A 26,901-nucleotide genomic window follows, 5' to 3' on the forward strand; every position below is an offset into this window, starting at 1 on the left:
TAGAGAACATAATTTAGCACTTACGAAATAATTGGTCTAACGAGCGCGTATGATTATGCGAGCAGAATGAATATGTGTCTAAACAGTTGTGTCGACACTTTCAAACGTTTCGCTCGTGAGATCAATCATTTTCAATTTCCACTTTACTCATGATTTCAGGAAAGATTTTAATTCAAATGCTCAAATAAATATTGTATGAATCATTTTCGCCGCTTATCTCTACGCAATCGATAGAAGTCGGCGATAATAACATTGCAAACATCGTATACTGCTTTTCATTTCACGCAAATGTATCTTATGCATTTCGGAATTAACGGAATTAACTGGATAATTGGCAATCTTTCGGCAGATGCGATAAGCATAAAATGCACGATAATTAGTACAATATAAATTATAACGATTAGAAAGAAGTTTTAATGATTGTTATATATTAAATACTTACGAACAAAAGATTTCAGGGTTGTTCCTCATAATATAACTGAAAATTATGGCTAGAAATAATTCATACAATATTTATGATTAAGTCGATTAAGTTGTATATTTATATTGGGTTGGCCAAAAAGTAATTGCGTTTTTTCCCAATAGATGGACATACATGTCTTGAAATGTAACTAACTTCATTCTAAACCGCAAATTCATTATGTAGGTTAACAACTCACAGTTCAAGTTTGTTTTAAAAAAAGAAAGTACACGATTTCGTTAACAATTGTTTGTTTGCCGTCGATTTCAAAATGGAAAATCAAAACGAACATTTTCGTCATATTTTGTTTTATTACTTCCGAAAAGGGAAAAACCCTGTGCAAGCTCATAAAAAGTTATCTGATGTATATGGCGAAGATGCTTTAAAACTGCGGCAGTGTCAAAATTGGTTTACTAAATTTCGATCTGGAGATTTTAATGTGAAAGATGCACCACGCTCAGGAAGGCCAATCGAAATTGATGATGACAAAATAAAGGCACTGATCGATTCCAATCGGCGTTTAACGACATGAGAGATTGCTGAGAATCTTAACATATCGAAATCGAGTGTTGAAAACCATTTAAAACGACTTGGATACATTAGTAAGCTCGATATTTCGGTACCACATGAGCTCAAAGAAATTCATCTCACTAAGCGTATTGACATCTGCGATTCTCTTTTGAAACGTGAGGAAAATGATCCATTTTTGAAACGTATGATAACAGGCGACGAAAAATCGATCGTCTACAACAACGTCAAACGAAAAAGATGGTGGAGCAAGCGTGATGAACCTGCTGAAAGCACTTGAAAAGCAGATATTCACCAAAGAAAGATTATGCTGTCAGTCTGGTGGGACTTTAAAGGTATTGTGTATTTTGAGCTGCTTGCAAGGAATCAAACCAGTAATTCAGACGTATACCGTCGTCAACTGGATAAATTAAATGATGCCATCAAACAGAAACGTCGAGAATTGGTGAATCGCAAAGGTGTTGTGTTTCACCATGATAACGCTAGACCACGTACAAGTTTGGTCACTCGTGAAAAATTGTTGCAGCTTGGATGGGATGTGTTACCATGATGTTACCACATCCACCATATTCGCCAGACCTGGCACCATCAGATTACCATTTGTTTCGTTCCTTGCAAAACGCCTTGAATGGTAAAACCTTTACTGCTGATGAGGATATGAAATCGTTGTTGGAATTGTTTTTTGCTGAAAAAGATAAGAACTTTTTTGAGCGCGGAATCATGAAGTTGCCTGAAAAATGGCAAAAGATAATCAAACAAAATGGACAATATATTGTTTAATAAAGTTTTTGTTTCCCATGAAAAATTCGCCTTTTATTTATATAAAAAAAAACGCAATTACTTTTTGGCCAACCCAATATAAAGCAATATCACATCGGAGAGTGAACGTATCTCTATATGCTCTCGCATATATCGCACGATAGCATTATGGCACATAGGAAACATAAAACGAATATAGAGCGAACTCGATACGGCGAATGAGCCGGTGGGGCACGCAAAGGTGAATTAGGATACCAGAGGATACCGTTACGATAATGGTGAAAGTCGAGACACCCACTTGCTGAACTTCTGCGTTCGCCGTACGCATCAGCCCGCGGTTTGCAGATTAGCATAATTATCGCAATTACGCGTAGAGATAACTCGCGAATGTCTCACTCGGAAGGGGAAGAGCATTGTTCTAACTCACTTTCTACGGAATATTCATCCAGTGCAATGTTCGCGAATGCGTTTGAAATAAATTGGAAGAAGTGAATCTGACGGACGAATTTTCATTTTCAACACTTTCGAATTTATCAACAAGTGTTTTGAAATACCTTTGAATCTGAAACGCGAGTAAATGTAAATTAATTGTAACGTGATAGTGAAATGGTACATTTGCGAATGCATTTGCGTTGACATACCGTGCCGCCAACGCGATAGATTGAAACGTAACATTCCGATATGTGCGCAGTATAAAGTGACAGCTTGCAAATTTACTCACTATCCGTACTTGTATAAATTTTGTGTACTTTTGAGACCGACCTTTAATTCAGCGTCACGTACCGATTTTCCGAATGCAATCACGCGCGTGTATCACTGCACGCAATTGAATCGAAGGAAAACCTGCAATTAGCATGAGGCTTTGGCTCGATTTACCATAGCTCCGTCAATGTCTCGTCCACCTACTTTTTCCAACGATTCAGCTGGAGTACCAAATGCGATCATACGAGGATCTGAAATCCATGTCAACGCCCTCGCGAAATCGATCGATCGCGGGGATACGAGTGTCACCCGTTCCTGAGAGCTTTCGCGTGATGTCATCGACGCGTGGATGATCGAAAACTATGTAGGCGAGCATGCCGTTTTCATGCTGAACCGAAGAGATAAACCGCTATCAAGAAATTATGACAGGGAGATACGTTATATTGTAGAGAATCCATCAAATAATTCGTTAAATTATAGAGTTAGAAGAAACATTTTATATTTCAAAGGTGAAAGTTATTTAATCGACGGAAGGCAAAAATCATGAAAGAAATTTTACACTCAGTGAGCGTGTCAACAATAAACGTCTACGATGGAATCAGTCGAGAAATCAACTTGTAGGCATCTCAACGGAACGACGATGATTAATCCGTGGTGTAATTCCTGCTGGACGTCTACTTTTCCCGTTAAAACGGTTAAAATTGCACTAGAACCTTTTCACCTAGATAAAATCTGAGATTCTCAAGAGATAAGACTTTTACCGTATTCAGACGGTATTTCGACCAAAAGATTACATGATCGCCAGAAGCGTGACAACAATGACGAACGTTGAGTTCCAAATATACCCGTTCATCGATTTGATATTTTTATATCGCCAGAATGGCGAAGAAGATTGTAAAAACTGTAAAAAATTTCTTTTACGGGACAAAAAACTATAGTAATCAATTGTCAATTTCGATCTCAACATAATCATCGAAATATTCAAATTATTTCCTGATGAAAGATAGCGAATATTCAACCAATCAATCAGCCGATCCTTGTTAGGACCACGCATGGATCCAAGTCTCAGAATCAGGACAGCATGAGAATAGTATGAGAATCAATTGTATAAATAGTAAAATCGTGTAAATATCAGCGCAATGGGAATGCGGATCTGCAACAAAACGATAAATTGCATTCGCGATAAATGAAATGGCATGCCGTGTTCGCGATCGACCGAGATAATCGAAGACTCCTGTAACGGTGCTGCGCTCGCAGATTTACGCACCACCCAGCCTACTGCCGGCCTACCTGTCAACTATCTTTATCAGGATGAACTGTCCATCTCGCGGCATCTTTTATCTGTCTAACATTCGCACGGATGCGTGTTGTTAACGGTGTGCCATAAATTGCCGAGGAAATTTCATGCTCGCTATCCTAATGGCCCATTTATACCATACAATTTTGTTATCACCCGCTTACTCGATGTCACGTTATTCTAGCTATAATAGAAAGTGCATTACGTGCTGAGAAATGTGCAACAACACACATTCACACGATTAATACGAGCTATTATTTATGATTATTGCTTGTTGATTATTATTACAGCATTACACTTGCAACGGTTGCAGCGATTGACGGTTTGGCAAAGATTTGACGTAGCCTTGAGGGTGCAGACTTTTCCGATCCTGAACGATATCACATCCAAAAATCGTATAGCGTGAATACGCCATAAAACGAAAGACCTCGTGCTCGTCTGCCACGTGCGCAATGCAGTTGCGGTCTGTCGACGGCGTGGCGCGGGCAAGCGCGCGCAGATGCAAGCAAGGAAGAGAAAACCCACCCGACTCGTAATTCATCGGCGACGTAGGCACGTGGTAAGCGAGGCGTGGTTTTTTTGGACATTACAGTTTCCGCGAGAATAATTTCGATCAGAACTGGTCAACGGGAGAAAAGAATCGCGTTTCCAGGATCGACGTACATCAGGAATATCTAGCACGTGCCTGCGCCCCGTTCCGTATCCGTAGCGGTGTGATAAATCTTACGAGCGATTTTCGCAACGATGAAGAGCCTACCGTCATGCCGTTACTCATCCTATTACGCTGCTCTGCTCGTTGCAGTGAAAGGAAATATCCGCTGTGGATCCAGTGTGATATGCAAATTCTCGTGATGCATACACTTGTGAGTGAGTAATCACAAAGCATACGATATTAAAATTAAACAATAAACTGACAATGATGAATTTTCAGTTTCTTCTCGATTCTTAGCGATGATTTTGCTCATGAAGATTCTGACAGTATCGCGGAAGCCAGTAAAACACGTGGTTTAAATGGGCCAGCAGTTTGCCTTTGACATTGCCATAAATCCAAATGCACGCTCGTCCCGATAAATCCGATTTCTCCTTAATCGATTTCGATTGAAATTCGCGTGATCGATAAGCGTGTCCCGAGGTACGTGAACTTTCAGGAAACGCAATTAATTCGTCGGGGAGAAATTAACCGCATTCTGATCGAGCTCGCCCCTCGATTCTTCCCCTCGCTCTCCTGCGATATTTCTGAACGTCGTTGATTGTGAATGAGAGAGACAGAGACAAAGAGCCGCTCTCCCAGACATGCGGATAATCATATAGGCGAGTTTTCGTAAACGTCGATAATCGATGTAAGACCGACTGCTCCAGCACATAGACATTACTCGACATTCCGCACGATTATGGCATTATCGTATCACTTTTCCCCGTTGTACCGCGAAACAACGGATACGGAGAGGTAAGCAAATGCCCGTTAGCAATTACTCACTCGAATCGCTCGAACGAACGGCTGTAAATCGATAACAAAGGTTATCCATGTCGTAGATCGCGCTGTTATTATGTTATTATTAGCTCCGTATATGACTTACATTGCACCGCGGTGATAAAAATGCTGCAAATGCGGGCCGCACTTATCTCTCTCCTGGGGGATGAACGAGCCGCGCTAAACTATCAGCGTGCGTTAATTCACGGAAGTTTAACCTTTGGCGAAGTGGAAGTCGAGCGAGATTCGACAAGCTCTTAATCGAGTTACGATATTAATGATCCGTGATATTAATTTTCATGGTGCTGATTTCATCTCTGAACACGCCTGCTCTCGCAATGACATACGCGCTCGATTAAAAATTCTACGCCACGTTCCTACGTTCATTCGTGGCTGCAAGGACGAGAGACAAACAGCTCTAAGATATCTATGATGCGTATTATGCAGATCGACATTGCGGAAATCTCTTAGACGAAGCCAAGCGTGTTAAAGTGCAGGTACGTGTGCTGATATAGACATTAACGTCAGATTAACATGTGTATAATAATAATTGTCTAGCACTGTCTTTTAAGAAACGCGCTGGAAACGCGAACACATAATCTGACCTCTGTGAAGTTAGCACCCCAATTGCAAAATTTTGATATAATTAATAGAGTTCTGGCTCTTCCCCAAAGAGTTCTAGAGTTCCTGATACGTTTTGAAAGGAGTTCCGGCGATTAAATATAAAAAATCAGGATTTGAAGATATAGGGTGCCAACTTCACGTTTTTGCGAAAGGAAAATTGGTCATAACTTTTTTATTTCAAGCCGGAGCCAAAAAAGTTCTAATACTTTTCGATGGAACTCTTGTAGCGCTATTCAGAACCCTCAAGAAAATATTAAAAAGTTTTCTTCGTTTAGAAGAAATTAGAAAATTTCTCTTCTGGAAATGAAAAATCGCTAGAACTCTTTTAGTTTTGGTTTGTGCGCTTCGAGTCTTAATAATAATCGTTAGAACTCTTGAAGAGCTATCCAGAACTCTCATCAGAACTCCGAATTTGTTTAAAACATTTTTCAACCCGAAGGACTTAGAAATGTTCAGGTCGAGAAACTAAAATTGACGAGAACTCTTTCAGTTTTGGTTTTAGCGCTTCGACTCGGTAATACTTAAGGAGACGGGCCTCCTCACCGATTTCCTTCTAACTTTGCAATATCGTTTACTTTGATGAAAAAATACGATTGCGAGAAGGAAAATCGTCGCTCTCAACTAGAAAGAAAGTTATCACCTACTTTTCGCGGCAGCAACGTTTCAAGATTGAGCAAACGCAAGTGGGATCCAAGTATTGCGCAAGAATAATTTTACGCGATGAATACTTTACACGTAACATGCGCCGTTTTTTCGATCATTAACTCCGGCTTCCCTTTTTTCGCGACTTACAATTAGTCCCGTTTTTACCTTCACCTGCGTTTTGCGTAAGTTGGCGCGGAAATCGCCAGCATTTCATAATATTTCCTCACTCCTGCCGCACTCGCGCCGTGTTTGCCGCTGCGTGTCGTCTTGGTTGCATCCGCTGCTGAAATTTTTACCCGCGAGTACCCGATTGCTTATTCCGGGAGCGACTCTGATGACTTACTTTGCTTCGCAGTGAAGCGAGAAGCAGCTCGTTCCGTGAACGTTTTAATCAGCTTTATCGATAATTTATCGCCGCGAAACTCACCGCGTATCGGTACGTATGTGCGCCGCACCAATCGCGAACGAGATCAATCTTGTGCGACGTAGAATTACGGCTGATTCATTTTTCCTCTCTCGCATTGATCGCACGCTTTCCGCCGCGAGAGAGTTTCTCGTCGAAATCACGAGCCGCGTGAGTCATTAAGTTTGCACGATCGCCGGTAATTAACGCTGGCTTATTAAGTTTTCGGCCGGCAGGGCTGTATTTAACGAACAACGCGTCACTTTGTTCCTTCTTCCGTCTCTCTCGTTCGCGCTCTGGGAAATCAGTCGGCCGTACAATTGAAATATGGCGAAAGATCGCGGGTCACGAGGAAGAAGAAGGTGTCGGGCGAGATTCGCCGTGATTCTATCGCCGCATTTCTTCAGCCGTATTCTCTTGATACGCACGTTCGTGAAACACGAGACGAGGAAGTGGAACGGGCGTTGCGTGCCATGAGAGAACGCGCGGCCACATATGATGCCGGCAGGAGTGATTAAGTGACTCATTTGTGAATTGTTAGGCGACGCCCAGCGAAATACGATAAATCAAATACCATTTGTCTCACTCAGCTTTCGGTGTCGGTTGCTGACCCGTTCAAAGTGTTACCGCGATATTATCGCGCGGCGTTTTATATCACGACGTTTTTAATATCACGACCACGAGGAAGAAAGGAACAGATTATGACCTCTGTGAAGTTAGCACCCCAATTGCAAAATTTTGATATAATTAATAGAGTTCTGGCTCTTCCCCAAAGAGTTCTAGAGTTCCTGATACGTTTTGAAAGGAGTTCCGGCGATTAAATATAAAAAATCAGGATTTGAAGATATAGGGTGCCAACTTCACGTTTTTGCGAAAGGAAATTGGTCATAACTTTTTTATTTCAAGCCGGAGCCAAAAAAGTTCTAATACTTTTCGATGGAACTCTTGTAGCGCTATTCAGAACCCTCAAGAAAATATTAAAAAGTTTTCTTCGTTTAGAAGAAATTAGAAAATTTCTCTTCTGGAAATGAAATATTTCTAGAACTCTTTTAGTTTTGGTTTGTGCGCTTCGAGTCTTAATATTAATCGTTAGAACTCTTGAAGAGCTATTCAAAACTCTCATCAGAACTCTGAATTTAAAAAAAAAATGTTTTAACCCGAATGACAGAAATTTTCAGGTCGAGAAACTAAAATTGACGAGAACTCTGTCAGTTTTGGTTTTAGCGCTTCGAGTCTTAATAATAATCGGTAGAACTCTTGAAGAGCTACCCAGAACTATCAACAGAACTCCGAATTTGTTAAAAACCTTTTTCGACCCGAGGAGCTCAAAAAATTAAAACTAAAATATTATGTCGAACCATGTATCAACTTTTGCAGAAGCTTTGAAGGAACATTGTCTCTTGACGTACTTTTTGTGCTTATTTTTCTCGTAAAATACTTTCCGGCAGCGAAATAAGAAATTACTTGTATTAAGTTCTAATTTATTATTGCACTTTGGATACTGTACTTCCTTATGTATTAACTTATGCTCTATTAAGAACTCTATCACTATGTATTAAGTTATGTTCTATTAAAAAATAAAAAAAAACGATCCCAAATAGGTCTTCAATTCATGTGAAGCGAGGTTCCACGCATAGCAAGGTTTTATATTGTAACTTCCACGCAGTACTTTTGGACATAGTTTGTTTGCGCGCACGCGCGCAAACAAACTATGTCCAAAAGTACTGCGTGGAAGTTACAATATATCCTAACCCCGAAACTGTCATTTTTCAGTAGGGTAAAATTATTCTTGCGCAATACTTGGATCCCACTTGCGTTTGCTCAATCTTGAAACGTTGCTGCCGCGAAAAGCTGCGATGAGTCATTAGCGATAGATTTTGGAAAGATAGATTGGAAGAACAACGCTAGCAACGTTGCAAATTCACGCGAGTACTTTCTCTCCCGCAAATAATCGCAGCCTTTACGCGTAGCTATGAATTTTGTGCGTGAGCACGCACTTGGCGCAACACGTCGTGTGAGATTTGTATTCGAATATGTACAGTGGCACAGCTAGTCGTATATACATGTCGCGAATAGCGCCGTTGCGCAACCTCCGCGGCCTCAAATTTGCAGAAACGTTCAAGTGAGACATGTAACGATGATGTTCGTTCGAGTCACAGTCGATTACGTTACGAGCAGCGTTGATTTTTTGTCCCGAAAGGAAAGAACGGACGCGGCGGCACGACACAATGGTCGGCGCAGATTTGCATAAAAATACCTGCAACCGCTGCATAATGCGCAGCTGAAGTCTGAACGGCATAGCTCGAAGGACCTTGACGAGGTAAGACCTTCTTGACGTCAACACCTGTGCTGAACGTGTATGCGTGCCTACGCACTTTTACGATCGCGCGTCTCGCCTTCTCCGGCTACGAGGCACGAGGAGAAGGTACTCAGACATGGAAAACGCAATGGAAAACCAATGGATTATACCATAAAAATCTCAGGAAATACGAAAACTGCGGAAACTCTAAAAAATGGCACTACTCGACAAAGTCAGACAGCGATTAGAAAGATCGCACTGATACGTACGTTCTCACATGCGGCATTGTAAAGGTAAATGGCACACGAGGTACATGGAAACATCAAGTACTGAAAACAAGATTGTTTCAATCGAACGGCACGATTACGATCTTCAGCAGATTTCACTGATACGCATGTATCTTTCACAGAGTTCATTGTTACAAGTGGCACATGGAATAATAGAATTTCCCACAAGATTAAAGCCGCGCGCATTGTGCGAAACGCATCATACATCCTTGCGTCTCTTCCCCAAGACACGCCAGGCATTCTGGTAATACGACTGCTACCAGACGACACGTGACTCAATAATCGAGAAATACCGTCACTTGCGAGGAATATCACGTATCGCACATCCTGTTGCCACTATCGCGTCCTACGAGTCAACGGATCTCCTTTTCATTCAGCGATTGCATAACGAGTTGAGTAATCATAATCTTAAACATACTTCCTCAAGTGAATCGAATTCCATCCTGATCCATCATGAGATCAAGGACTAAAATCATCATTTTATATTTTCAGTTAAAAAACTACGTGTGTGAAGTTAGCCCCGCACTTTTTGAATTTCATCTTTTTCTTGATTGTGCTGAATTGTGCTACGTTTGTGCCATATTATGCCACAAACCGCAGTTCAATATCTCGAACCGTTTTCGAAAAAAAAAAGAAAAACGAAAAATTTGGTAGCCCCGCACTTTTCGAAGTTTGAATTTTCATTAATTGTGCTGCATTGTGCTCCGTCTGTGCTGTATTGTGCCGCAAACCGCAGGTCAATATTTTAAACCGTTTTCGAAAAAAAAAAAATGAAAAATTTGATAGCCTCGCACTTTTTCGCGATTAAGCTCAAATTTTTTTTCCAAATTGGCGTTGACTTGTGCCGTGTTGTGCCGTTGGAAAAATTTGAATATTTCATTCCGTTTCGATAAAAAAATTCATAAAGATAGATTAAAAAAACATAAAATCACATTGCAAGGCAAATATATAATTTTTGCGAGTTGTGCTGAGTTGTACTACTCATTCTCTACGAGAGACATGCATAAAAATCGGAAATTAATTTGAGAGTCGATAATTATTAACGTAAAAGGGGTGGGGGTGAATAAAAAATTTGACATTTTCGAATTTTTTCCACTTGTGCCGGATTGTACTAGAGTAGCACAACAACTTTTTCAAGTGACAAAATTTCCTCAGACCGCTAGATATCGCAGTACAGAGAAAGTTAGGACTGAAGTGTAACGGTTTTTTAGGAATAGAAAATTTCAAACTCTTATAACTTACGAACGGCGAACGATAATCGAATTCTGCGAGTTGTGCTGGATTGTGCTACTCAAAATCTACGAAACACATGCATAAGAAGCGTGGATTATCGTGAAGATTAGTCAAAGTTATCAAAAAAATGGTGAGGACGAAATAAAAATTTGACATTTTCGAATTTTTTTTCGGTTGTACCAGATTACGATCGACGAGCACAACAACTTTTTCTAATGACACAATTTCGTCAGATTACTGGATTTTGCAAAACAGTCGCTGATAGGAACTTAGGGTTTAGGAATAGAAAAATGCAAAACTCCATACCGTCCAAACCATGGTACATAATCGAATTTAGTAAATTGTGCTGAATTATGCTAGTCAAGAAAAATGAACGACTATCGAAAGTAATAGGTAAAATGGAAAGAGATTGATAAAAAAAGTCAGCAAAATTCGAAAAGTGCGGGGCTACAAAATTTTTCGTTTATTTTTTTTCGAAAACGGTTTGAGATATTGAACTGCGGTTTTCGGCACAATATGGCACAAACGTAGCACAATTCAGCACAATAAAAAAAAAGATGAAATTCAAAAAGTGCGGGGCTAACTTCACACACGTTAAAAAACTGCAATGCGAGAACTTGACGAAAGAACCTGACGATAATAATGTGAGGAAAGAATAAGTACCTGAGAAGTTTCAATATAAGGTAGACGTTCAAGAAGATTACTTAAAGAAGATGTTACACACGCAATATTCTTTCTCATTTAAATAATACTATTGCTTTGCAAGTTTTTTCTTCACTCTCGCCGCAAACGTTATTCGGACTTGCCTGGTCATTTTGAAATGCATGAAGAGCGGAAGATCAAAAATAGCAGCTCTGTACCACAAAACCGCAGGGAAAAGCTAACCGACCTCCCGGGACTCTAACGATCGGCGCGTACGTGTCGACCGATATTCCAGTATTCCAATACCGGTGGTAGTTCAGCAGACCAAACAACTCGTCCTTGACGTGCCGCCACGACGACGACACACGCGTCTCTCAACATGGGGAGAGATTGACGACCGCCTCGACAAATGGGTGCCGACCGCGTTCCTAAGTGTTTCTCCCGGGTGTTCTTCGCACGCGACGGATAGAGATCGATGTGCGAGATCAGAAAATCTGCAGCGAACGATTGTCCAGAGGCGCTGATCCTTGAGCAGCTCGCTCACGAAAGATTATACGCTACTCGTGATCAGGTATTTACCGCGCGCCGTAATTGCCTCGACGGATAAATTAGACGCGCAACGTGGAATTATCGGATATCCACGTCGAGTAAGCGAGGAAAAGCAATTGCCAGATTTTAATCACGGAATATCCTTCGATGCTAATTCCGAAATCGATAATTCCATGCCCCATTACAATAATCTCTGTATCTAAAGATCATTTTTATTTGTCCGATGGATTGTTGTACTGTAATTGTTATATCGTTTGTGAAGGTTTTTACGAAATTCTAAAAGAATCCTCAGATCAATGGCAGAGAGCAAAGCTGGATGTAAGTGCTGAAATTCTAAAACCTCAATGCCCTAATCAAGATTGATATTTTTTGATTAATGTTGCGAGTGGTACAATCATACTAACAAGCGTGCGTTGTATCCGGCCAGTCGTCTACGCAACCGTCATAAAGTAAATTATGATACGTCAACGGTATCTTGGATGCACTACGCGATGAGCATTGTAAAATCTGCATCTGGCCAGTTTGTAAAATTATCGCTTTGAAGTCAGGTCGCGAAATATATTGTGGTATTTTCCGCATGTGCACTACGACTGATGGAAAATTGCTTTTAATTGCACATGCACACGTGCAATGTAGCAAGTAAAATACGATTGCGATAACTCATCGTCGGTATCATCGTACACAAGGATGTACAATACGAAGGAGGATGAAAAACGATCGTATCATGTTCAGTCATCCTAATGGGATACGCGTAATCATACCTACACATGTGAAACTTGGCAACCCACTTTTAATATTTTTAAGTTTTACGTGTTAATATTTTATTTGTAGCTGTTTTACATTACAAATGATTCTGAATCGATACATATCATCGAAATTCCTATTATCTTAAAGTCGAGTGCATTCAAAACTCAATTTATTAAAAGTGGAGTACCAAGTTCACATAAGTCGTAATCCAAGATATTATATCTTACACCGTTGTTTTGCTAACTGAATTGAAATCGCGCGTTCGAGATGGGAAAGTCCTTGCGTTTTCTCTAATCATTTAAAAACTTCAAAACTCCTTGGATTATCACTATCTATGTATGCCAAGGCATGCGTGCCAAAATGTGTGTCACTTCGTTAATGAGAGCGTTCAAAACTCGATTTGCGCGTTATCAGCAGGTTGACATCATTCATCGCTCGCAATTTCTTACGAATAGGTACTCACTGAAAATTTTCGAATCTAAACCTCAAAGAAACGCAAGAATTTGTACTAGATGTTAAGGATCAATGACCTGAATTTCAAAAAAGTCAAAAGACCTGCGGATAATAAAATCTGCAATTATAAGACAATATATATCCGAGACACTAATGAAGACATTATTGATATTTTTCTCGTAATGGCAGTGATTTTCTCCAAAGATTGCATTGTCGGATCGTGAGAGAACCTTGACTCTTTCTCTGTCTCCCTCGTATTCTTTCGATCGAATGACGCTATCGTCGTTACGTGGACTAGCCACATCACGAACATACGATACGTGTACGTCGGTTGCGAAATCACGAATGCACTAGGAGTGCAGAATGCGGTACGCGGAATACTTTCCCGAAGCAGAGATAACTCCGCGAATAAAGCATCAGCATCGGCATCGGCATCGGTATCGGTTGGGTAGGGCATCCAAAAAGAAACTGCTCGCGGATGTGTCGCGCGAAGAGAGTTTAGGTGCGCTTTTAAGATTTAAATCTCTCTCTCTCTCTCTTCTCCCGAGACTTCGCGGAACTGGGAGTTATATACGTGTGTCGGCGGTATTGCGACATCGCTAATGCATCGTGAGTGCAGAATGCAGCCGTGGATGCACTGTTAAACTACCATAGTAAAGGCGAATAGCGTGAGTATACGGGGAATCTGTAGTCCCCTCCGACAAAGCTTCCAGATGGCAATGCGGATTTTTAGCGATTTCGCGATGACATGGATGACATGTAAACGACGATTGATGGTGATATCTTTACAAGTCGAAAAGTTTATCGTGCGTTTGTATACTATTTTAATGAAATATGAATACGCAATCGCGAATTATAAAATACGTTACGTAAATACGTCCTAAAATTGATTGCGTAAATGCGTAATACACGTTTAGTTACATAAAGATAGAAGTTAGTTATCAGATGTAAATTATGTAAATGATATTCGCGATGATAAGGAAATGCTTGCATCAAATTGAGATTTTCGAGGCGAACTTCCATTATGCAGTGCAGAAAGGAAACATGTAGCGCATATAGATTGCTGACTGCAAGTATTGTGCTACATTATTCCAGCAGAATGCTCGTGGAATAACAAGAGAAACAAGAGCCTGGAATTTACGACTCTATCCCGGTAAAATGTTTAGAAAATACAATCGACATTGTGGCGTTTGCGTACGTTGCAATGAGCGTTAGACATAATTATGGGAATCGATGTGTTCGCCAGGCGTTTTTCATTAAGTGCCTGACCTAAAAATTCACAAACCATTAAATTGCAAAACGCGTGTTATCAATTCCAGCGTACGTTGCTAATGCCTGACGCCAAGCCTTATAACGTAGCATTGACGAAATGCTCCCGGCATTTTTTTCATCGAGTTACAAGAGATTCATTGATTGAGATACTCGGACACGAGAAATTTCCGCGAGGATCTCGCGGCAGGAAAGAGCACGCCCGCGCACACAATCCGCACATCGATAACCGGCAGCATTGCGAAATCGTTAATGCACGACGACGAGTGCAGCGAGAATACGCGACGAATACCCCACACGCGGATCCTCTTCTTCTTCTCCGTATATCAAACGACATTCCCCGTCACTGAGAGACAATGCATGCAGCGATGCACCGCGACGGTGTCTCACGTATATACATATCTATCGCTTGCATTTTCTCACATGTGACGTTCGACCACCATCGTGCTAAATTCTTGGCGAACGACACGCGCTCTTAATGACACCTCAAGGCTCCTGCTCCTTCTTTTTTCTCTCTCTACCTCGCGGCTACAATTTTCCGACGTAATCCCATGCACGCCTCATTAACCATCTCCCGCGATTCGGGGAAACGCGCGGCCTCCTTTTTCGACGTTTATTCATTTTTCCCGCTTGACAGCGCGCGAAAGCAACGCGTTACGCATACGCAAGATTCCCATATATACGCGTATATATCGCGCAAGGTGCAAAAGCCGACTGTAAAAGCACCATTTTTCAACGCGCTACTCGAGCGTCAAACTCGGTGGTGAGAAGTCTCGTTGCACGCATTCGTGCACGCTGCTCACCGGAAATTTATCAAATTCCGTTACGTGAAGAGTAAGATACGTACGTTGATGGGTTTATACGATTGAAGATATCACGAGCGTAATTCAATGATGCGCCAGGCGTATGGCGGATATCAATTACGTTTTTTCTTTTCCAGACGCGGGATGCTTGCGGAATGTCTCTCAATTATATTATTCGATAACTTTTATGGTCATTTACGAACGAAAGATGTTCCGATAAAGTATTACTCGCACCGAAACGACGTAACGGACAAGACGCGAGATTTTTTCTCCTCGCGTGTCGCTAAAACCTAAACTGGCGATGGGAGTTTCTATACGATCGAGCGTTACGTACAGCGAGCAAAGTCCGCGAGCGGGTGTAAGCACACACGAGGAAGATAAATAATCCGCTAGATAAACGGACATTTCGATCTCCGATCCTCCAACGGCATTTAAGGGGTTACATACCTCCAGAATTTTCAAACAATCGATTTTTTTTATTACTGATTTTCATTCTTTATACTTTTAAAAATATAATAAAAAAAGAATTAGTGAAAAATTCCAATCCGTAACGAAGATATAACAATAAATATGACCGCGCGTCAGGAGGCGGGCCGCGGCGCGCAGCTGCTGCGTGCGGCGCAGGCTACCGCAAAGAAGCTCGAACAGTCCACAGATTACAGAAAACTGTACAAAATATAAAAATTATCGAGAAGGAAGGCACGCAATATGAAATTGGAATGGGAGATTAAGCTCACTACAAAAATTAATATTTACACGATTTTTACTTCTCAAACTTTAAACGCGTTTTTCTCGAAACCAGTTTTTTTGACACGGTCGGCACGATAACTCGAAGTTTTCAATATTTTTAAAAATTTTTTGTTCTCAAATCTTCGTAATCGTTTTGTCTATAGTCTATCGAGCCATTTTTTTGCAATTTTGTTTAATACAATTTTTATAAACAATTAAAGACCGAAATTTTTCATGAAAACATGAAGTTCAACTTTGACATGGCATAAATTGTTTATTTTTTTGAAATTAAAAAATCTGGCTCGATAGACTATAACTACAACATTACTTTACAAGAAATTTCTTGCATTTGTCAGATCCATCAATGTTACAAGAAGATATCATGCCGACTCTGAGGGGACATTTTTTTAGCAGCGGTCCAATTAATGCCACAAAACTTCATTTTATTAATATTCAAAAATTTATTATTAATTATTTTTTTACACTTAAAGGACCAGTAAATCATATGCAATTCATATTTTACTTTATTATTTCAGATATACCCCTAAAAAACTTCCCCAAACATATCAATTTTTCGCCGCTATGGAGGTATGTAACCCCTTAAGGAATCTCGACGCATAGCCAGGTAGTCTCGCGCGCGCGATTCTATCTTATAACAAATATCTCAGCGCACCCAGTTTTTCTCAATTTAAGTCACCACGTGTGGTTGTGCAACACGCATAGCTAACCGCGGTCTTACAATTCGCGACAACTTTTCCTCGTTGAACGTTCGCTGCTGACCAATCGACGTTTCTTTATCGCGGTTCGACGAGCAATCTTATTAAGAAAGAACAATCATATACGTCTTATCGAAATCTTCCGAGTTGCAGAAATGAATAATGGATATCGCTGTCGCAGATACTCGGCGAGCAACTGGACACTCTAGACACACACGAGCGACAAATTTCCGTTCGAAAAGTCGTACGATGGAATTCGTGACGCATGCATGCCACATGGAGCGTGAAAGCGCACAAATACGAAAGTCGCCATGCGTACTCACGTGTACACGCGCGTGTATACAAGAGATTATAATACGTTATCTGTATGGGCGTACATCGGGCGTAAAAGAGTCTGGCGGAAACATGGTTCGGATAAATAAATACAATTTTTGCGCTCGCCTCGCGATCGTCAGCTCAGAAAAACCTCACAATCTCAAAAGAAGCGATTTTTAGCAAACGGAATTGCAACGCACGCAAATAAGATCGATCGAGATCGAAGCCTTGACACACGTCCGGCAAACTGCTCGTCAAAACTGACGTTCTCGCCAATCGCGAGATAAGACTTGTAAGATTGATCGTCCGTTTTTGCGGACACTTATCATGTTACACGCGAGCCGAGAGCTCGTCCCGTCAATGTAACATTCCTTCCCTTCGCGCGGACAACCGGCGCATTGAGTAATCGGTCGTGCCAACGGCGAGGGACAATTAATCGCGCGAGATGGAAAATGCACGCACGCAGGAATGCGCGTGATGCGCGTAACACATCGGCAATCAGGGTCGTGATTGCACTACACGAGAATGAAATTAGCATTGAGCACCAGCCGTCGCTCGCCATTAGAGCCACGACGGATGGCCGGGTACACGGGGAACGATATGCGTATTTGTGCTGCCGATCGGGAGGAGACGCGGAAAACAAGTCCGACGCGGCTTTTACGTAACGTTTTATCCTTGCCCGCGGCGCGCCGAAGCCGCATGCTACTTCGTAGATCCTTCCACGATGCACTAGGCACCGCGACGAATGCAACATATTGTAAGAGGCGAAAAATAACTAGGAGACTGCCTTAGATTTGAACTCGAACTCTCCGGGATCCCTGGTTCACACGCCTAGGTCTTAGGCTGTACGGCCAATACTCCTACTGTTGTGATCAACTTGTTTTCATTCCGATCCTCTATACGACCTGTCAGTCTCCACTATCTTTCCAGATCTTACAGCTCGGCCAGCCTGACATTACATTCGTCTCCGAATGTCTCCAAATCGTCGGTTCACTCCACTTGAGTCCCTCCCAACCTCCATTTTTGGTTCACTCTTCTGAGTCCCTCCCAACATCCATTTTTGGTTCACTCCTCTGAGTCCTTCCCAACCTCCATGTTGGTTCACTCCTCTGAGTCCTTCCCAATCTCCATGTTGGTTCACTCCTCTGAGTCCTTCCCAATCTCCATGTTGATTCACTCCTCTGAGTCCGTCCCGACCTCCATGTTCAGGCCTCACTACCGGCCAGCTGCTTCTCAACTCCCTCCTCTCCGAGGGGTAGCGGATGAATCTCAACTGTCTTCGAGGAGTAGCGGATTTTATCCCACTTCTGAACTGTAAGAAGCGAAAAATAACTAGGAGACTGCCTTAGATTTTAACTCGAACTCTCCGGGATCCCTGATTCACACGCCTAGGTCTTAGGCTGTACGGCCAATACTCCTACTGCTGTGATCAACTTGTTTTCATTCTGATCCTCTATACGACCTGTCAGTCTCCACTATCTTTCCAGATCTTACAGCTCGGCCAGCCTGACATTACATTCGTTCCCGAATGTCTCCAAATCGTCGCGGTTCACTCCACTTGAGTCCCTCCCAACCTCCATTTTTGGTTCACTCTTCTGAGTCCCTCCCAACATCCATTTTTGGTTCACTCCTCTGAGTCCTTCCCAACCTCCATGTTGGTTCACTCCTCTGAGTCCTTCCCAATCTCCATGTTGATTCACTCCTCTCAGTCCGTCCCGACCTCCATGTTCAGGCTTCACTACCGGCCAGCTGCTTCTCAACTCCCTCCTCTCCGAGGGGTAGCGGATGAATCTCAACTGTCTTCGAGGGGTAGCGGATTTTATCCCACTTCTGAATTGTAAGAGACGAAAAATAACTAGGAGACTGCCTTAGATTTGAACTCGAACTCTCCGGGATCCCTGGTTCACACGCCTAGGTCTTAGGCTGTACGGCCAATATTCCTACTGTTGTGATCAACTTGTTTTCATTCTAATCCTCTATACGACCTGTCAGTCTCCACTATCTTTCCAGATCTTACAATATCGGTATCTTCGGCAACGTACCTTCCTCGAGCACGATAAGGAAAACGTTCGTGCAGGCACACCATAAACAGTATGTAACTGCGGTATTTTTACAGAGAAAACGCAACGCCAACTCTATACCTGCTGTGGAATACTTTGGAATTTATTAACAAACGTAGAGTCTTGTATGTGTAAGAAATCACGATACTGTAATATTTCTCCGTCAAATATTTCGAATAAATATCTTGAAAATTATCGATATAACTCTCGTTGTATTCTTTATAATATTTTATAATAAACATTTATTATCATATATCTGTTTCTGTATTATTTCGCATTAATTTTCAATAAGCTAAACGATTATATCGTTGATGAAAGGTAGGATATCGGTTCAATATTATCCACGAGACGCACAGATTGATTTTATGATTGGCAGGTACTTTTAAACCTCAATCATTGAATTAGACCTGTCGCTCGCAATGATTAAACGCATACAAGGTGTACGTATGCATACGTATGCCTCTGCATGTATATTATATCGCGTGTTGCGCGCAAGAACATGTGTTAAAGCGTATATAATGTTTGCATTCGTCTATTATTCTCATGAAAAGGTAAAAGTATTTTCGTGACACGCAAATGCGGAAAGCCTTCGAGAGTCAATCGCCCCATTGTTTATGGTGATTGGAAATAGATGAATAGGAAGTGATTTAATGGCTATTATTTCCGTGTGATTTATTGCAGTTGATGAGGATTTGTTTGTCTGGAGCTCGGCACGTTGGTTGCGCCAAACAAATCGAGATCGAAATAAGACGTAAGACATATTTCTAGAGAGAACTTTTCTTTTAATATTTTAAGATAATTTGAAAAGAAATGTCATAAACATCCTCGAATCGCACTTAAAGTGTAATGCGATATTAAGTATGATAATATCAATAATTTAGAAACTTCATCGTCCGACGCGAAACTGGCTCCAAAATAACTTGCAGTAAAATTTCATCGACTCCGTTATCGCGCGTCACCTTCTCCAAATGTGACGCAATTCCGCGCGGTGAAAGTTCCGCCAAGCACAGAATCGTGAATCACTTCCTGCAAATTTTGCTTCTCGCTTTTTTTTTCGTTTCAGCAATATGCGTGCAGATGTGTATATGCACAAGTACCTCTTTCTATTCGCAACCGGCTTTTTTCCTGCCAAAACTGCCGGTTAACGTGAGAGCGCGCTTGCCTAAGAGCGCATTAAAAATTGTAACAACAACCGCGAGATTATCAACCACAGGAGTACTGCAAAGTGTGAGGAATTTCCAAGACCCGAAGTCGCGCGTTCAGCGAAATCGGAATTTATCCAACGTTATTATCTACCGTGTTCGCACTTCGGACCACTTACGAGGCGCATTTCTCGAATCGCCGCTGCATGCGTAATTACAGAACATTAGCAGCACGCGCGGCACGCACAAACGAACTCGGTGCACAAATGGTCAAAAGATCGGGGGACCGACAGAAAGGAAAAAAAAAGGAGGAATTCTTCAACGGATCACCGGATGATTTTACAACCCCGGCTCGCGCGTTATCTGCGCGCCGCCTAATAATAGGACGATTTTCTGGAAAAATGCCCAGACAGGATTAGCCCTTGTAATCAGCGGCTACCAATATCTACAAAAGACATCCACAATAAAATTCCATATAATCCTTGATTAAGGCCCAGACGATTGCTGGAATTTCGGCAGATAATGAGCAGTGTCCACACGTTCCCCTCCGAGGCCATAGCATCCTAATCGTCATCGCACGTCCGTTATATTTTTTAGTAGTTAGTAGCCTTCAACGAACAAATATCGTTTATTGCAGAAAAGGATGAAAAAATAAATGTTACACGATAACCGAGAAATTCATGGAAGAAACAGCTAAACCAACATGAATCACGTATTCGCCTTCGACGCGATTAACACCGGCATTAAGTGGTGCTTCTTCGATACAGTAGGTATATATTTAAGAACAGACAAAAATGTGCGTAACCAATTTGACTACCCCTGCAAATGGCTCGTCTGCGACAAGGTTTTTCGTGTCCGGGCGTAATTTACTTGTCAGCGCGAATGAAATAATAGGACATTAGTCGCGAATCAAGGGGGGAAAATACTTGTGTCACGCCGTTTCACATACGTGTGCCGGCTAATAAGCAGGTGTGTAATGAGTGAGAATCGAACTTGTCGGATAACCGGCATAACTGCCGGCAGTCTTTGAGCATTCTAATCGTGGCGTCGTAAACGCCACTATCGCACTAGCATCACTTTCTCCGTTCCATTGACCGACCATTCTCTTTAACCTTTTCCAGCCGCTAAAAAGGATGCTGCCATAATCGCGAGTTTGAGCTTCCCGTTTGAGAACAGCTATAATTATAAGTCGGAAACTCATGCCTTTCATTCAATCCCGTTAGGCTGTCGAACTTGTGAAAGATTTTAATTATCGCGATAATTATCGTGAACACGAATTATATAGTGCTCGCGTTTCTCAGAGTACCTTACAATTTCCTGACTATTTTGCATTTTGCATTGGTATATTTGTGTCCGCGCGAATCAAAAGATAAGATTCTTTTAAATTATTTTGCAATATTACTGCACTTGGACTTCATTATATTTTTCGATTTGATGAAAATCTTAAAAGTATATTGACTCAGAAAAGATTTCGCCTAATATTTCATCTATTTAATGATACTTTAGATCCGACTAAAAAAAGATTTATAATCATAAAATAATTAAGGAAAGCTGATCAATGCTAATGTACTGCTTCGCTCGAGAAACGAAAGTGAATTTCGCGTTCACCAGTCGACGACCAGTCAGCGACCTTTAAATACTTCTCTTTCTCTCTCTCTCTCTCTCATATGTTGATCGGTTGAAAAAGATAAAAATCGTACGAAGGCTGGACAGTATTCAGCACGGTATTTATGACCGACATAAAAGCACCACCTTATGTCGCATTAAAGAGTACTCGCATTTGCGTGGGCTCCGGAAATACTCACATCGAATTTTTACGATCTATACTAATCTATAAAATAGAATTCATAAAACGCCTTGTGCAGAGATTCATAAAGATTCGCAGGGAATTAAACTGTTCCTTAATTGTCTGTCATAATTTTGCTCATCTATCTTTTGCTAAAGATTCACGTTATGAGCACGCAACATTCCCTCAGTGGTAAGAGAATTGAAAAGTTTCAATTAGAGACTGAAAACTCTTTACGACACTTTAACTGATAAGAGACAAACAGCGAAAAATCGTAAGAAATTATTTCCTGCCCGCAACCCGTGCACACACACGCGCATTATCTGCTGTAATTACGGCGTAGATCACGAATACCACTTATCGCACGATCGTCAAGAGATCTCGCTGAAAGCTCGTCAGTGCAACGGTCCACGTTCACGATATTAGCGACGATATTAGCGATGATACTAGCGATTACCGTTTCGTATCACACACAGCCACGCGCTATCTATAGAACCCCCTTTTAACCCTCCGCGCTTGAATATCGGCATTTAACTGACCGCGGGCTTTAACTCTTTTGCTCGAATGTGTCGACGTATTATCGCGTCGCAATTATCCGCGTATTTAGAGTCATGGCTGGACTGCAAAGTAGCAATCTACTTTAAGTACCCGCAGGTATCACCGATACCGTTAACCCGTCTCATCGTTTTCATCGCACGGTCATTATCAAACGTGCTAATTGTCGCGCGATGATTTGTGTCAGCTCGCGTTTCAATTAAGAGTTCAGTACGCGCGAGAAGTTACTCGACATCGAGAGCTGACAGCTCTCTCTTTGAGGAATAACATTATTATACTTTTTCACGTTCCGGCGTTACTGTGAAATCATTTATTTCATGCGGCCGCAATAATCGCGCATTCATGCATAATACGCGGCGATAAAATTGAGTCGGCTCCACGCTCGTTTCTCGACCTACGCTAAAACGGCGGCCTAGTTCCGAGTTCCGAGAAGAGAGACGCGTATACGCACGGATCGCGACGGGCGGGGCGGGGGGGGGGGGGAAGATAGGTCGTTCGCTACCTCGCGCGTGATAGAAAGCACCGGTCATCGATCACGCTTTCTTTCTCGCGACCGATTACGTGTAAAAAGACACCGAGGTTCAATGAACGATACGTCCGCGCGTACATGCACGCGGATGCGACGCCGACACGCTTCTTCCCTGGGATCAAGCATGTAACCGGCACTTCCTTCATTGTGCTCGCCGAATAGCGGAAACGCGAAAGAGCCAACGTATTGGAAGGCCCGAGATTTATTTCCCTCCTGTAGATGCCGGCTAGATAAAGCGGCCTTCCTCGCGTGCACCGTGCGCAAAGGGGCAAGTGTGAAAACGACGTTACGAGCATTAATTCGCATGCATCCGCGCGATGATGCCTTTTTATCCGCGTCATGCGAAATGGTTCCACGCGGTTCGTACGTGGAAAGTGTGAGAATATATCAATTTCCTCGTAAATTCTGATACACGAGCGTTCGTCTGCACTTTCCTTTTTTTTTGCTACATTGTCTCTCGCAACTTTTACGCGACGTTTAGTCGTCATTTAAAATAATGACGCTGAAATTGTTGCTCCAGGCGCTGGAGCAGCCTCTCTTTCGCGGAGCGTTTAATTGCTGAAGGATATCTTTGACAATGCGCGCGCGAAAAAGCACGAAAGCGGTACGAATCAGCGAACCGCGAGACATGAATGAGACACGCAGAATTTCCCTGCCGAGAGAACATTAAATACCGAAGGTAACACCTTTTACTCCCTTTATGCACGTACGTACATAATGTCAGAGTTGGCAAAAAACTTGTTTTTTTTTTCATTTTAAACAAAAAACATTGACTTTTTGGTCAAAACAGTGTTTTTTTTGTTTCATTTGTGTTTTTAAGTAAAATAAAAAAAAACATGTTTTAAATAAGCAAAAGTCTTGAGTAGTTTTAAGATGTCGTCCAAGCAATGAAATGACCGTATAGAAATCACGTTATCGTACTTAAGACGATTTTGAATAGATCGGTCTATAAATTCCGACTGTAAGGCTTTGTGTACATGATGCAAGAAATTGGTCAAAGTTCCGAGAATTGTGTGACCAATCAACTTGCAGCGTTTCCATTAAAGCCATGGCTGCGTTCAGCGGAGAAAACTGCTCAGTGATTCTTCATTATGATTGGTTTCTGCACTTAGATCCAGCACTTAGATTAGTGTAAGACTGTATAATCTGATCCCTTAAAAAAGTCTTTTTTTAGTTGAAAACTATTGCTACTATTCTTTCTAAATATATATATTACTATATTCAGTATATTCTATATTTTATTCTGTTATTAAATTTAAAAGTAAATATTTATAAATATACCCAATGTATGCAATGACTGCAATGCAATTCCAATATGTTATCGTTATTGTTTATATCATCTTATTGTTCATTTTTTTATATTTAAGTGGTTATTTTTTAGTTAAAGGATTGACGTTATTGTATTTATTATTTGCAATGGGTGCTAATGCAATGTGTCATAATTTATTATTTTATAGTTCCTTTATGAATGAAAAAGAAGAATTGAGGTTGTTTTTAATTTCTAAGTCAGTCAGAAAGTAAAAAATACAAAAATAGTCTTCGTAATCTTTGTATTATGTAATATCGAAAAATAAATATTCTAGTAAAATAATATCCGTCTTGTCATATTTATTTTATTATTTATATTTTTATATTTGTATGTATGTACATACATATATAAGTAATTATATTTTACATGTTTTAACAGTATTTTTCCAAATAATCATGTATTTTTGTGCGATGTTTTAAACAGTATTAATCAACAGTTTAAAATTGTTTAAAATAAAAATGATTAAAACAGTGTCCACTGTTTTAAACAAGTTTTGATCAAACTGTGTTAAACACTTTGTTTAAAACATGCCAACCCTGCATAATGTGTAGCACTTGTACTCGACGTACGCGCCGGTACATTAATCGTCCGAGTCTGTAACACGCGTCTCGATTTCTACTTTGGAATTCGCGCGGACTTCCTGATCCAAATTTCTGCTCGCACTTTTATTCGGCGACGCCAATGACAACGAGCCGTAAAACCGCGATTGACTTTATTATTCATATACTCGTATACGTCTCGCAAATTAATTCCAGAGCTAATTTACTTGCATAACTCGAGCGGCGCTCGAGTTATCGTTCGTCTCGCTCGATCTCTGCGCACCCAGCGCGAAAGTAAAAGCGAAAAACCGAAAGTAAAATCGGAGAGTTCGGTGCAAGAATAAGCGAAATTAAAAAAAGGACTTTCAAATACGTTTACAAAAGTCTTCATATAACCTAAAATATTCTAAATCTGGAATAGGGTAGAATGCCTGAAATGCAGGCGCATAGACTCGACAGGGCGGTCGATCTGTCTCGTTCCTGCACCAAATTCCTCGATCACGTTCGGGCGATAAGCCCGCAGTGTCCGTGAGGGCACTTGAACCCACCATGAGCTGCGTCTTGTCAGGTGCAATCGCCGTGATCTCGACCTGTCTCGGTTCGGGCGGGTTCGCTCTGCTGAGTATCGCAGCCGGCATTCTCGCGACGATGGACAGCCTCCTGGTGAGCCGTCTGCCCAATTCCGCACGTCGTCGCATCCTGACGCGGGGCCCGGTGACCTTGAAGCTCCCGAATTCCATCCTCGAGCGAACGCAAATCCTTCCTTGCTCTCCTTGCTACGAATGGCTCTCGCTCATGGCGATTCGCGCCGGTTCCGGTGTCCGTTCCTCCTCGTCGTCGTCGTCGTCGCGGTTGTCACGCAATTATTCCGGCAGCCTGTCGTCGCTCGATGACGCGCATCGCGAACGCGTGCGAATTCGCGGCGGACACGCGTTACCGATCACAGATTTCCCGTTCGCACGAGCCGTCGAAGCCCGCGACGGTTCGGAGCGGCGCCGCCGCCATTCGCACTAGTCACCGATTTGAAAATCAGTAACCGGCCCATCGGTCGATTATTCGCGCCGAAATTCACCGAGATCGACCGACTCGAGTGCCGCGCGTAGCCGCGTCCCGGGAACGCGTTGTCGGCCGTGCCTGTTCTAATCGCGCGTAAAAGTCACGACGCAGCGTCAGCGCACGCGGACCGGCCGTGCGCAACGTAAAAACTGAGGCTGGAGAGATGCACTCACACACGCGCGCGCACAGGCCTCCCTCGCAGTGCAACGACGCGGGAGCCGCATACGCGGCTACCTTCATGCACCTGCGAGCGCACGCGCGACGTGCCGGCCGCGCACGGGCACACCTGTCCCTCTCTCTCTTTCTCTCGCTCTCTCCCTTTCTCTCTTACTGTTCCTTCCTGTTGCTTCGGGTCCAGGGGCTCGAAAATCGTCGCGCGGAAAGGAGAGCGCCCGGCGACTGGTTCTCGCCACCTCGCTGCTCGCTCGCTCGTTCGGTTCGCCTGACGCGCTTCGACTGAAATTGAATCGCAGCAGCCTCCTACCACGCGGTCCGCCGCTGCCGCTGCCGGCCACCACTAACTAACCGTCGGCGTCGTCGCGCCCGGCGCCGCACCTCTCCGGCCCGTCACGGCGCGCACCATGCGTAAACAAATCCCCGCGAAGGATGATGAATTGGAATCGCGCACAATCGCGAAGACACCGTGGAGTATTATAATACGCGCGCGGATGCTATCCACTCGAGTCGAGAAAACGATCCACGTCCTCTGCGCAAAATCTTTGACTAATCACCCATCTGCGCATGACGTCATCAAACGCGACAACTTCGTGTCCTTTTTTAAAGGATTTTTTGGCGGCTTGGAAAAATTTGTAAAAAGAATTTACACGAGTGTTATGCATGCAGATATTCGTAGACTCGTCATAATTTCCACTCTCCTCGACGTTTTCTATATTCGAACATATGTTGCCTGAATTTCGGAATTGACAAAGGAGGCATACAATAGGTGTAGAAAGTGTAGCGGAAACAATGATTTTGCACGTCGCGAGCGTCACTT

General features: G+C 42.2%; 1 protein-coding gene across 4 annotated transcripts in view; it reads right to left on the bottom strand.

The window, feature by feature from the left end:
- The window catches only part of LOC105278915 (rho GTPase-activating protein 20), a 195,391-nt gene extending 168,937 nt beyond the window's left edge, over positions 1–26,454 (bottom strand). For 3 of the 4 annotated variants that reach the window (XM_026972136.1, XM_026972138.1, XM_026972135.1), the window contains exon 1: positions 25,400–26,454. In XM_026972136.1, coding sequence (XP_026827937.1) covers positions 25,400–25,591 — 192 coding nt within the window. In that variant the 5' untranslated portion in view covers positions 25,592–26,454. The remainder of the gene's footprint in view (positions 1–25,399) is intronic. The other variant, XM_026972137.1, reaches the window with a different exon arrangement.
- Between the last annotated feature and the right edge of the window lie 447 nt (positions 26,455–26,901).

The sequence above is a fragment of the Ooceraea biroi genome, chromosome 9 (genome assembly GCF_003672135.1).
Source record: "Ooceraea biroi isolate clonal line C1 chromosome 9, Obir_v5.4, whole genome shotgun sequence".
NCBI classification, from domain to species: domain Eukaryota; kingdom Metazoa; phylum Arthropoda; class Insecta; order Hymenoptera; family Formicidae; genus Ooceraea; species Ooceraea biroi.